Genomic DNA, 12,415 nt, shown 5'->3' with positions numbered 1-12,415 from the left:
CTGAACCTCAGTAAAGTCTCTGGAAGAGGAAAATTAGCTATGCTTTCCTGGTGAAATACTCCTTCAAATTTGTATTTGCAAAAGAAAGCTTGTTGAGGGTTTCTTCTCTTTAAAAATGCAGCTTAAACGCTCTGTTGAGTGCTCATAACCACAGAATGACATAAGTAGCTGTAAAGGAAATGATGAGCTGATTCTTAACTGATGTAAATCACCAGAGCTCTGCTAGAGTAAGTGGAAATCTGCTCAATGGACAATTTTAATTTTAAATAAGATACAGACTGCAGATCCACCAAAATAGTTTCCACAGACTTTCTTTAAATTGCAATGAGAAGAGGAAAATTCACCTTTCTACCCCTCCAGTTTCCGTAGGTGATTGTGAGTCTACATGCTCATTTGGCAGAAGGAAATGCAAAAACTCACCTCATTTTGCTTTCTGTCCTACTCAGTCAGGTAAATCACCAGTAAGTTCAGATAGGTTGCACTGCTGAAAAGAATATATGGTCAGGGGGACCACATAGTTAAACACAGATATGCCTCATCTCTAAGTGCTTCGTTGTCAACTTTTATGCCAGGTAGAAGGATAAGAGTGGTACAAATGCCACATTTCTGCCTTCAAAAGAGCCCTGCCTGATGCAGAAGCAGAAGTTGGACTCCAGCAAGGACTTTTTGAAGCTTTTCAGGGTTAAAGAAGCCACTACGGGTATGAGGCTTACGCCAGGGCTTACCCAGGGCAGTCACCACCCGGAGCAGGAGAAGCCTGCGCTTGTCCTTCTGCTCTTTGGTGGCAGCTGCAAATACTGCAGCATCCTTTGGCTGCTTGAGTCATTTCAAAGGCTACTCTATTAACTCATCTGCATATCTTAGGTACTGGGTGTTATTTATTGTATTTTAAAATTATTTTTATTTATTTTTTTGAATTAATGTGGGAAATCCTAAACCAAAAGTAGCATCTAAGTTGTTTACAAAAAATAAAGGCCAATTTCAGATCCTTCTAAAATTACGTCTTGTTAACCACTATAATCCAACTTCTTTTTCATGCCCAAGCCTGTCCAGCTGCCATGAAGGTCAGCCTGGGCTTTAAGTAGGCTCTTTGTAATAGCTGCATACCCCAGTCTCTACCCAGGCACACATTTTATTTGCTCTTAAATTATTAACAATGTCTAATTTAAGACACAAAACCATTTTGCATCCATTAGAAAGGCTTTGTGCATTGAACAGGCTCCATGTGACAATTCTTCCCAACAATTCCTAACCAGAAGGAGGAAACCACTGCAATTCCCATTTCCAAACTGTAAAGCAGCTTTCAGCACCACCAGCTGACTACTTAGTGCATTTTAATTAGCTCGGGAAGGTTCCCAAGCCACTGCGTCAAAATGAAATGCGCATGCAACTGAAAACTCACTCATTGGCAATCAAATTTTTAAGTCATCAAGCCTGCCGAGTTCTCTCTATAGAGCAGAGCCGCTTCTTCAAAAGCAGCAATATTCCTCAAGGGGCAAAGGGAAAAAAAAGCAAAACTAAAAAAACCCAGCCATATTTTTGCATAATCACAGCTTTCAGTAATACAAAATTCATGGCTCTGTGGGAAATTGCAAAACAAAAAGTCTTAGTAAGTACAAAGCCCTTAATGCTCTGACATGTTAATGCAAGGAGAAAATTGCCTTGCACAAAAGAGATTATGAGGGCTATTTGGCACCATTTTTCTGTTGCCAGGACTTTGTTCAGGGTTTCCTCACAGTTACGGAGCAGAGCATCATGGTTTGAAGAGCTCCGTGAGCAATATAGCTCAAAAAAGGCACTTTTCCCCACCACTCAGCTCTCCTCCAGCAGAAGTCTCTCTCACCTTTAGGAAACCCAGGTTATGGCACGACGTGATTTAGGCCCTGCTGGCAGTTTCAGTATTGTTTAATTAACTTCTTCAAATTTATTGGGATTTCTTGCAGATCCAGCGTAAATGCTGTGCCTTGGCTACTGCAAAGCTGACGCTGAGAAATTCTGCAGAAAAACTACATCTATTTATTACCGCTTACACAGTGAAAATACATTGCTTTTATCTACTAGTATGCACAATAGAGGGATAATACATTTTTGTTTTTCACTCTGCTTGGATTTAGAGGCTAATTTGTGTCTATCATATTTATTTCTATATATTGGCAAATAAGGTCAATAATTAGGGAGATTGAAATCCAACTGTGCACGTGTCCAGTCTTAGAACAGAGATTACAAGTAGAAGGTGACTGTGTGAGACCTCTGTACTTGCCTAAACTTCAGTGATGAAGAACATCGGAAAAAGAATCCTGGGCCAGGTGTGCTGCATTTTGGCTGTATCCTCCTGAATTCAGCTGTATTTTCTGGGTCCTTTCAATAAACTCTGGCATTATTATTATTATTATTATTATTATTATTATTATTATTATTATTTTTTAAAAGAGAGTTTGGCCTGGTTTCTCAAGCCAAGTAGGCCACAGTCTCAAAATGACAGGCCTCCAGGGCAGCAAAAGGAACTGAGCTAAGAGACTAGCAACATTTATTATTTTGTAGAGCCTTAAGGATTTTCTCCAGATAAAAGAGAAACATGCGTTTATGTAATTTTTGTTTGCTCTTTCACTGGTGTCCCAAGAAAGTAATGCATTTTTTATTTACAGCTTTGCAGTCACTGCTGGATTTGTAAAAGGAAGATGATCTTGCATTTCCTGTCCTCTAAATAGTACAAAAGAAAGAATTTGAGCCTGGTGAGAAATTCTTACTTCTTATGAACACTGCATGTGGAGGTACAGCTTTAGGCACATTCTTTCCTAACTGCACAGCATTTTAATGTAATTAAGCACAGACACTTGTAAGGAAGATCTTGAAGGGTATAACATAAATAGATCCCCATCAACATCTTATTTCAACAAAAATGATACCATAATTTTTCAATGCTTATAGAGCATTTTTAACATGTAACAATGTGTTTGGTTTAGAATATTTTACTCTCTCCCTGAATTTCAGCTTCTTTAGAGCACTATCAGAAAGTTGTCTCTTGGATTGAATTATTTCATTAATAATTATGAACCCCAGCGAATTAAGCAGAATCAGCAAGCCCAAACCCCACTGTCTTTAATTAAAACCTTTCATATGTAGGAGACATATTATCTCACATTAAGATGTAATTTCATCAGCCTGTTGTGTATCCAAAAGCTGTACCCATTCATTCATTGCTATCTCACATTCGCAACAACAGTTGACCTGGTTTGTAATTGGTTTACTACCATTTGTATCAGTCTAATCAACTTAGCTGCAAACAGCAGTAAGAAAACCAAACCAAAAAAACAACAAACAAAACAAACAAACCAACATCCCCCTCTTGGCTGACTAGAACGCTGTACTCTCTAGCCAAGGTAGATACAAGAAACCTCTCCTGAATTGTGCTGCTTAACTGATATTTAATCAGGGACAGAATCACTGGAGCCCACCAGATGTATTACTAGATGGACAGGCAGGAAACTTGAATCTTATTCCCAGATCAGGTATGGACCTTCTGGAAGGCCAGCTACACTCTCTTGGGCCTCTATTTCTCTGTAATCATGTCTTTTGGAAAGTAATTAGAAGCATTCAGGCAAGAAATGTTTTGCAAGTATCATGTATGAGTAATAAAAATAGCCCTAAAGACCACATCTTTTTCCCTTAAAGGCTTCCAATGGGGCCAGCATCACTCATGGAGGCAGTTCTGCAGCATTTTGTTGGTGTTTTTGCCTTATGGATTGTTGGGAGATGGGCTCCAGCTACTGTTTTACTACTGTAAGCCTGTACTGAGACTTGTGCATCTAAATACTGGTGAAAATTCAATCACTGCTGAAAATTATCTTTTTATCCAAGCTCTGTACATTGCCAAATAAGCTTTTGCCTCTTGGTTGCTGCAATGTCATTTTTCACAAGATGCTGCTGCCTGTGAGACCAGATGACAGTGTTAATGACCCATGTCCTTGTTCTCTGCTTCTTCTGCTTACGCCTCTTGTTTCTCCACACTCAATTAAGGAAAGGAATTGAGGTTAATATTCTTGTCCTTGAAATTAAATCTATCCTCACCCACAGTGCAATTAATACAAACAATTTGGATATAGAGCCTTTCATCTCTAGGTCACTGGTTTATTTAATAGGAGTTGACAATGACTCATGCCATTAATTTGTCTGCTGGGTGGCAAACACAGAGCAAATCGGCCATGTTAGCCTAGATTACACGCATTCACCTTGCAAAACCACTGCTATGATTTGACATCTCTCTTGCTCTTTGAGGTGAAGAGTTGTGGTGGCTACAAGACTTCTCCTTGTATCACAGGTCCTCCTACAGACACACCAAGGGTGCACATGGCCTGTGCTGCTCTTGATAGTACTAATTCTAGGGATAATTAGATAAACTTCGCTATTATATGTCAAACATTAGCCCTGGTCCAAATAACAGGATAAGTTATCCTACATGCTCTTACTGTGAAAATTGCAGGTCAATTATATATTTGGCTATTAAATGATTTTAAATTCTAGAATGTGTTCAGGAGTGTAAGCGCAACAGATGGGTCAAAATGGATGTAGGTATCACCTCTGCTTTTCCTCATTGGCTGACAAATGGGGAGTTCTTGGGGTATTTGCAAACACTAGACTTCAGGCATCTGAGAGTAATCTCTCCCAGGTCCACCTATGTAGTCTTTGGGTGCACTGACTTGCAAGGCAGAGATGTATGTTCTGCATTGTCCACTTCAGCAGCCTAAATTCAAGCTCATGGCTTGAATTACTGCGGAGGAATGCACCTCTCCCTTGACTGTAAAGCCAGCGGGAAAAGCGTCTTTGTGAATACTTCTACCACTCCTTCAGTTACGTGCTCTTAGGCTGAGCTTTGAGCAAATGGTCAGTGTGGGAAGAATAACCATATACTGAGTAGAGACAGCATCACCCCTCTACAACCCTGACCCTTATTACAGAGAATTCTGTGTATCTTCAAGCTTACAGCAACAGGAACTTCTTCCACTCACTGCTGCCCCGATACACTGGGGTAGGCTTGGCAACCCTGACAAGCACACTCAGCTCTTGAAAATAAAAAGAAACCTGTAGTTTCCTTTTCCTCAGCTCTTCAGAACAAAACAAAAAAGGTCTCCAGGGTCACGGATTGCTCATAATCATATTGAAAATTTTTGAACTCTGCTGTGCCTGAAAGAAAGGGGAACCGGCGTTAGTGCATTATCGTTGCTCACACAGCAACAATTAGGTCTGAGCAGCTACCATGGGGAGCATTAGTCCAAGTAAATACCAGGCATTGGATCATAAAAGTTGAGTAGAGCTCAAAGTGCTTAGTGTTCATCATCTGATTCTTAAGGGATTTGTATTTATGCCAAGTTAATAAATGAACAGCATAGATTGTGATTCATTGCCATACTGTACAGCAATATTTTTATGCAACTGACTGCAGTAACACTTATGTTGCATTCAGTTTTTGACTGGCTTGTGGAGACAGCCACTTTTCTTCTCTTGACATGCTCGGGTCGGACCACAGGCAGACGATGGAGCTGATAGCATGGAGAAATCTGCTGTGATGATCTTGCAAAAATCTTCAAAACATAAGAGTGCTGCTGCGGTGGTTTGAACACAGATGAATAAATGCCTTGCCTGCATGTTTCTGTATTTAAGGCGTATTTTAGAGGTAGCACATACTTGTCCAGTATACAGCAGGAGGAACACTGAACCAGATCATGATCAGCGCTTCTAAACTTATTTTAAGCACTTTTGTATAACATTCCGCTCATTCATCCTGCAAGCAAAGGGGAACCTGGCAGACAGAGGTCTACAACAGATTATTTTGCATTACGCTGCCCGTATGGACAGCTCTTTTCTTTTAAAAAAGATCTAAACCGCAGATTTCCTAAATATTAATTTATAAATTACTTTTCAATTGCCTGCACTTCAAGTCAGAGCGCTCAGAAAAGCAACCATGAAACAAACAGAAAGCCCCCACCACACCACGTGTTTCACGGCACGGTTCCTTTGTCAATGCACTCACAGCAGGAGTTGTGCCAAGGCTACAGGTGTTTCCCTCAACCAAAGATGCGGTATACAGCATGCTCAATGACCTTCACCCTTGGTTTTTACATTTTTTCCTCCTAAAGCAATAAAATAAATCCCTCCTCAGCCATCCCTTGGTACCTAGTGCTTCTGATGAGCATAAATAGTCACCCTAAACCTCAAACTTTGCTTTGCACCCCTCAGCTTTTTTTTTTTTTTTGCTCTTCCATGTCTGGCAGCACTCAAGGACACCTGGAGTGGTGGCTGGAGATGTCTGATGAAAATCAGTGGCACAGCTCTGGCCAGCAGGCCTGCCAGCGTTCAGCCATGGCACTTGCTGTGATGCAAAGCACAGCTGCACCGACCAAAATGGCTCCGTGCGCCACCTCCCTCCCTCCCTCAGGTCCTATCCCAGCACGTTCCCGACAGAAGCCGTCTGTGCCCAGCAGCCCCGCAGACCCCAGGCAGCACTCGGAGGACGAGCTAAATTAGCTTCACCTCCTGCCTCCCAAACAATTCCCGGCTATGCCCTAGCCACGTTGCTAATGATGATGTAAGAAACTTTAATAAGAATCTGATTTGCACGTACCAGGTTTAACTTTCTGGAGGCAGCTGTTCGAGAGTCCTCCAGTGACGGGCACAGGCAGGCTCCTCTGGGGCCCTGGAGAACAAAGATGTCCACAGGAACACTTCTGCAGTGGTGGCTGGGCAAATATGGACATCTTCAGATGATGGGACAATTTATTCCCGCTCTTAGCCTCATCTTTGTAACTTTGCCTGGTTTTGAAAAGGAGTCTGAGTAGTCTTAAATGTGTATTGTATTGACACCAGCTATGCTGCATAAAAGGCTCAGTGCTGACAGCTCTCCTCTTTAGTGACTTTTTGGCCACCTCCCTTTTCACGTGGTGGGAACTATCAGGACAGCCGTGTCGGCTTCGCATGTCTCTCAAAGACAGTCCAGCGCTTCAAGTCCACCTTGCTGCTCCTCATGAGAAATGAGAGGAACAGACCTAGACAGAGCTTTCAGGCATGTCCACCACCTCATCATATGATCAAATCTCCTACTACTAGGAATTTTTTTCTAATTTTCTGCAGTGAGCTAAAATTGTGTTCATCCTATGTGCTGAGCCTGTATGAATGCAAGTCACTCCTTGGTCCTCTGCCTGAATACCACAGGAGAGCAGCCTACGTGCAGCTGCTCCACAGCCTCCCCCCTTCAACAGCAGTGGGCCGGAAAAGCACAGCTGGGAAAAGGGAAGACCCTTGCATTTCCACCCCTCTGCGTACCAGCCTTTAGGGGATTTGTGTTTCTGCAGGGAGCACCCGCTGCTTCAGGACAGGACGAGGTCTGGGGGAAGCCAAAACCCACAGCTGCAGTCTGGGCACTGCTGGGGAGCTGCCGTCGGGGTGCACTGGGTCACCTCATTTCCCCCAGCACTGGCAAAGAGCTGTGGTCTCACGCCAAGGAGACAGGGGCTCCACCCCACCCGCTTCCAGGTTTGCCTCTCCCCTTGCCTTTTGTTTCACAAGGCTGGATGCGGTTTCAACTCCTTATAACATGAAGATCTGCTGCTGTCTTTCCATCTGTAAATGGCAACAGTTCCCAAGCGTAAGAGTACCTGGGCTGCTGTTACCCACGTTAGAAGGGAGTTATCGACAACCCACATGTAACTACCCAAACACAAGCATATTTTATTCTTGGTAGCATGTCTAATTTTTAGCTATTTCGTGTAAAGCACACCGCTATATTCCTTTTTTTCATTAATGCTTATTTAGGTTAAAGCCCTAGGATTACCAGTGTTCTAAGTATTTTAAGACAGTATTTTATTAATAAAATATTTGGTCCGAATTTCAGGTTTGCTCTTTCATTAAGTACCCCTCCATGACCAGGGTCAGGATGTAGGTTCAAAATCAAAACATTTATAGCAGATCTGTCCAAGTGTGGTGGGAGATCTGAACTGTCCCTACAAGAAGTAGAAAAGGGTTACACAGGCATAGAAAACGATGCCTTCTCATATGCACACACCTGTATTATCTGTCTCTATAGAACTCAATCCTCAGAGGCTCAGAGCACCACTCATCTAGTGACACAATCAAAGTAAATAAAAACTGTCTACAGAAAACTCAGATTTTTGAAATAAAATGACACCAATGCTGATTTGATATATGGAGCTGTCTACGCCTATACATGAGTACTAAGTGTGTATACCTGTGCGTATACATGCACACAGGCTTACTTTCCTAAGATCCTCCTCTTCAACCAGTTCACCACAGGGAAATCTGCATTTTGAGAGGTGGAGTGTGCCGCACTTTTTTTTTCCCATATCCTTTCAAACTTTCCTGCAGGTTTGAGCAGGCCACCTGAAACAGCCGCATTGTTCAAAACAGTTTGACCAGATCTGAAGCAAGACTCTGTGTTCTTCATAGGCAGGGAACAGTTCAGGGGTTGTCTCTGTCTGTGGTATGGCAACAGAAACTCTGAGGCAGTAAAATCCATTATGAGCAAAACAGAGAAGTTCCAGGGAATGCAATCTGTCTGAGCTGAACAACAGAATAGCAGTGCTCATCATTTTGCGGAACACCTGTGTGAAAGACGTGGCATTCTTAAAATACCTTGATGTTCAGTTACGAGTGGGGCTATTCATCCCACATCCTACTTCTGCACGCAGGAAGGGAAGAGCTAATAGCAGAAGAATTTTTTCGGCGGTGGGAACAACTGCATGATGACTATCCCCCACCCCATGTGGGATTCCATCGGAGATCAAGGATGCCCTGGCAAGTGTTGGGGTATTACTACATGTTTGTGGAAGTCTCTCAGCTTTTATTCATTAGATTCCTGACAATGCAATAAAACCCTGTAGCAGAAAGCCACACTGCTCATTCCTGAATCATATGAAATCATTCACCAATTTATGTACAAGTTTTGAATTACAATCTTCAACTTCTCATCAGAAAAAAACCAAAAAGCCTAAAAAAAGCATTTTTGGTAGAACTGCACAGTGTACAGAAGCATACTTTCAATTACACAATATCTTACAGAACACATACTGTAACAAAAAGCAGAGCCTGTTACCTTTTCTGAGAAGGCAGTGCCCAGACAAAACTAGGTGTTTAACCTCCATTATTAGAGGAATAGCTTTAACTGGATAAAAGAGTACATGAAAAAAATCCCAAACACTCCAGACAGTTTAACAGAAAAATAAAAATACGTTTGTAAACAACTTTAAAACAAGAGCCTTATGAAAATAATAAAGGTCACTAAAAGTTAAGCTGTTAAACTCCTTTTATCCAAAACCACTATATTCTATCCTTACAAGTGTTTCTTAAATGATAACACAGATTTTGCCACACAGAACATCACACTGAGAAATCTGCGCACATACTTCTTAAATTTTTGCTGGAAGAAAGGGACAATTGGAAGGCAAAAGGTCAAACTCCAAATTCCTCTTGTAAGTTACAAGAGCAATATGACCCAACTGCTGAATGGAGCCGAGTTCAATGGTGCATGGAAGCACAGCACTTATTTTACAATCTGAGACCCTTTTTAATGTAAACCCTGAAAAGTCAGAAGCAACTGTTAGAACAGACTTTTGTATCATGTACCATTAAGTTAGCATTGCACTCGCTATTCAAACTTCGCCATAAAGCAACTTTTCATATAAAATACTGATTTACCGTAAGTGTATCTGTTTCATGACAAGGCAAAGTGTAAAAACTGTCCTGGGAAATGATTTTGTGTATGTAATTATCAACCATGCATCTGAAGTTGAGCATTAGTATTTTATGCTGCTCTACTTCATGCTTCAGCATATGCCAAGCAAGCTGCTGATCACAGAGCATGTCCATTTCGGTAGATGGACAGATGTATGTGAACAGCAATGCTTTGGATAACTTGTGCTATTCCTAATACTACAGTTATTTTCTCTGCCAATTACATTTTGCTATAAATATGTGTGCCCTTAAGTTGATCCCAATATCAGTTTCAGCTAACTAATCAAATTATCTGCTAAGGTTTTGGGAATGATAACCCTTCCCTTATTTAAATAAAATGAGGGAAGGGTTTGTAACTCCCAAAGGTTTGCCAACAACAGATTTATTTTCAAGACAGGATGACACCGTTCCGTAAACGGTTTGTCACCTTTGTTGTTCACAGATAAGCACAATAATATTAATGTTTGTTGTCAGGTAGGCAGGAAGGGAAAAACTCTGTGAGGTTTTTACCCTTAGTGTTTTTCCAAGTTCTTCTCATTAGCTCTTATGAATAATTGCTCCTTTGAAATTAGCATAAGTCAAATTTCAGAATAGTTCTCTTTTATTTTGAGGGTTCAGCAGCTGAACTTCAGTTTTCTATCTTCCTTTTGTAAAAGAACATTATTAAAACCCTGCCCAAAACCGAGTACACCAAGAGCTTATGTAAGGAATAATTTCTCATTATATTTAGAAGTGCCTTATTTTTGTACCAGTTGAAAGTTACTTCATAATCCAAATAATCAATCTGCAATGTAAACAAGTAGCTATTTTCTCCCATGTAATGATGGTAAATAATGACACTTATCATTACATATTCTGCTTGAGTTCATTACATGCAATTCTTTAGTCACAAAGGCAGCAGGCATTCTGTGATGGACTTCCTTTGAACCATGTTCAAATGAGTGGGATAACTGAGATTCCTGATGGAGATTTAAGCCATTTCCTTCATTTTTTTAATAGCTTCCGCTATTTGCATACTCAACTCCATTTTATAATTCGCTATTTAAAATGAATTCATTTCCCCAAACCTTTCCTTCCCTATCTAAAACAAACTTATTTACATTTATGGTAAATGGTTTTCAGCAAATAAGTTGTAAGAAAAGAAAAACAAAAATCCAAGAGGTGGTATGAAGGGAGCAAGTATTTCAACTTTTGTGTTACTCTGCTTTCTGAATTTCCTTCCAAAGGACAAAAGGGACAAAAGCTTTAAAGGTTTAAAACAGTTTCATACGTTTCTCTGTTTTATATAAGGGACCAACTTTGCCCAGTGCATCACCTTCGGAACTTCTGCCCAGCAATTAAATGAAACTGCAGGTCATTCCCCCCGAGAAAGTAAAGAAAATACAGCCTTTTACTTCAAATATTTTATGAATCCAAGATTACAAGAAATGTATTAGTCAAAATGCAGGGCTATCAAGCACTGAACCAAGGATGCAGGCATCAGTTTGCCTACCATTTTGCACGTGGAAAAAATACACTATGTCTACAGGTAAAAGGCATCACTAATGCACCATGAATGACCCTGGTCAAGTCAATGTAACTTCTGCAGCTTGGTGCTTGTTTAAGTCCTGAAAATAATTGTCATATTAACAGTTTGAGATGAGACACTGGAACAAAACCATTCTTAAACAGGAAAGTTTTTGTTTTGCTCTTATTGAGGTAACACCAAAACCTAAAAATAAGATCTTACAATGTAGCAGCCACTTTAACACTTGTTAGGCCAGCCTTCACACCAGGAGCATGCATACAGCCACTGTCTGGCTTTCAATTGAGCGCCGCTGGTTAACTCAAGCCACTGTTTCCTCACCTTATTCGATCAACGTGTTGAACTGGATGTCCACCATAGGAAAAAAGGAAATTAAAGGATGTTAAGTGTAGTAGACAAATACAGATCACAGCAAGAAGCTAACACTCATGAGTTGTCATAATAAGGGATAATAATAACAATAAAATAAAATTAAAAAAAAAAAAATCAGTCTTTTCTGTGCATATTTTTCATTTGAAAGGTCCCAGGAAATCATGATGTGCCTGGCCGCTTCTGTTGCTGATTTCTGATGACCTCTAATTGTTTTTTGCATTGTTGATAGTAAGTTGAGAGACTTTTGTTTTCATCTAACAGCTTTTTATGTTCTTGTACCAGACGGGACGTGTTTTGCTGGTCTTTCTCATCCTGGTCCAGTTCTGCTATTAGTTCTTGTCTAAAATAAAAAAAATTTAAAAAAAAAAAAAAATTGACATTTATAATCTACTTTGATTTGTGTGTATATGACTTTGTATGTTTCAAATCAGTATCTGATTATCTGTCTGAACTCATGGCTGGTGATATTTTGTGCAAAAAAAAGTTGCCCACAACATAAAAATCTTATTCTTTATTGTATTCTGAGGAAAAATTATCTTCCAAATCAAATTCACATTTAAGCTTTAAAATAGCTGCAAGCCATAGCCTCGATCTCTAAAACTGTCCCTTATATAATGTGTTTCAGATATAGCTCCACAGGTCACAGTAAAATATCTAAGGATCCACACAGAATTTCATAAATGTATTAAACTCTTATTTTGCTTAACAATATGTACATTTAAAAACTCAAAATACAACTTAAGACACAAGATTGCAATAATTTTGGTAAATTTTGGT

General features: G+C 40.2%; 1 protein-coding gene across 8 annotated transcripts in view; it reads right to left on the bottom strand.

Moving 5' to 3' along the window:
- Nucleotides 1–8,830: 8,830 nt before the first annotated feature.
- MAP3K7 (mitogen-activated protein kinase kinase kinase 7) overlaps nucleotides 8,831–12,415 on the bottom strand; it is a 51,260-nt gene continuing 47,675 nt past the window's right edge. For all 8 annotated transcript variants that reach the window (XM_071806748.1, XM_071806749.1, XM_071806750.1 and 5 more), the window contains one exon: nucleotides 8,831–11,978. In XM_071806748.1, coding sequence (XP_071662849.1) covers nucleotides 11,798–11,978 — 181 coding nt within the window. In that variant the 3' untranslated portion in view covers nucleotides 8,831–11,797. The remainder of the gene's footprint in view (nucleotides 11,979–12,415) is intronic.

The sequence above is a fragment of the Patagioenas fasciata genome, chromosome 3 (assembly GCF_037038585.1).
Source record: "Patagioenas fasciata isolate bPatFas1 chromosome 3, bPatFas1.hap1, whole genome shotgun sequence".
Classification (NCBI taxonomy): domain Eukaryota; kingdom Metazoa; phylum Chordata; class Aves; order Columbiformes; family Columbidae; genus Patagioenas; species Patagioenas fasciata.
This window is presented reverse-complemented; position numbering and strand designations above follow the sequence as displayed.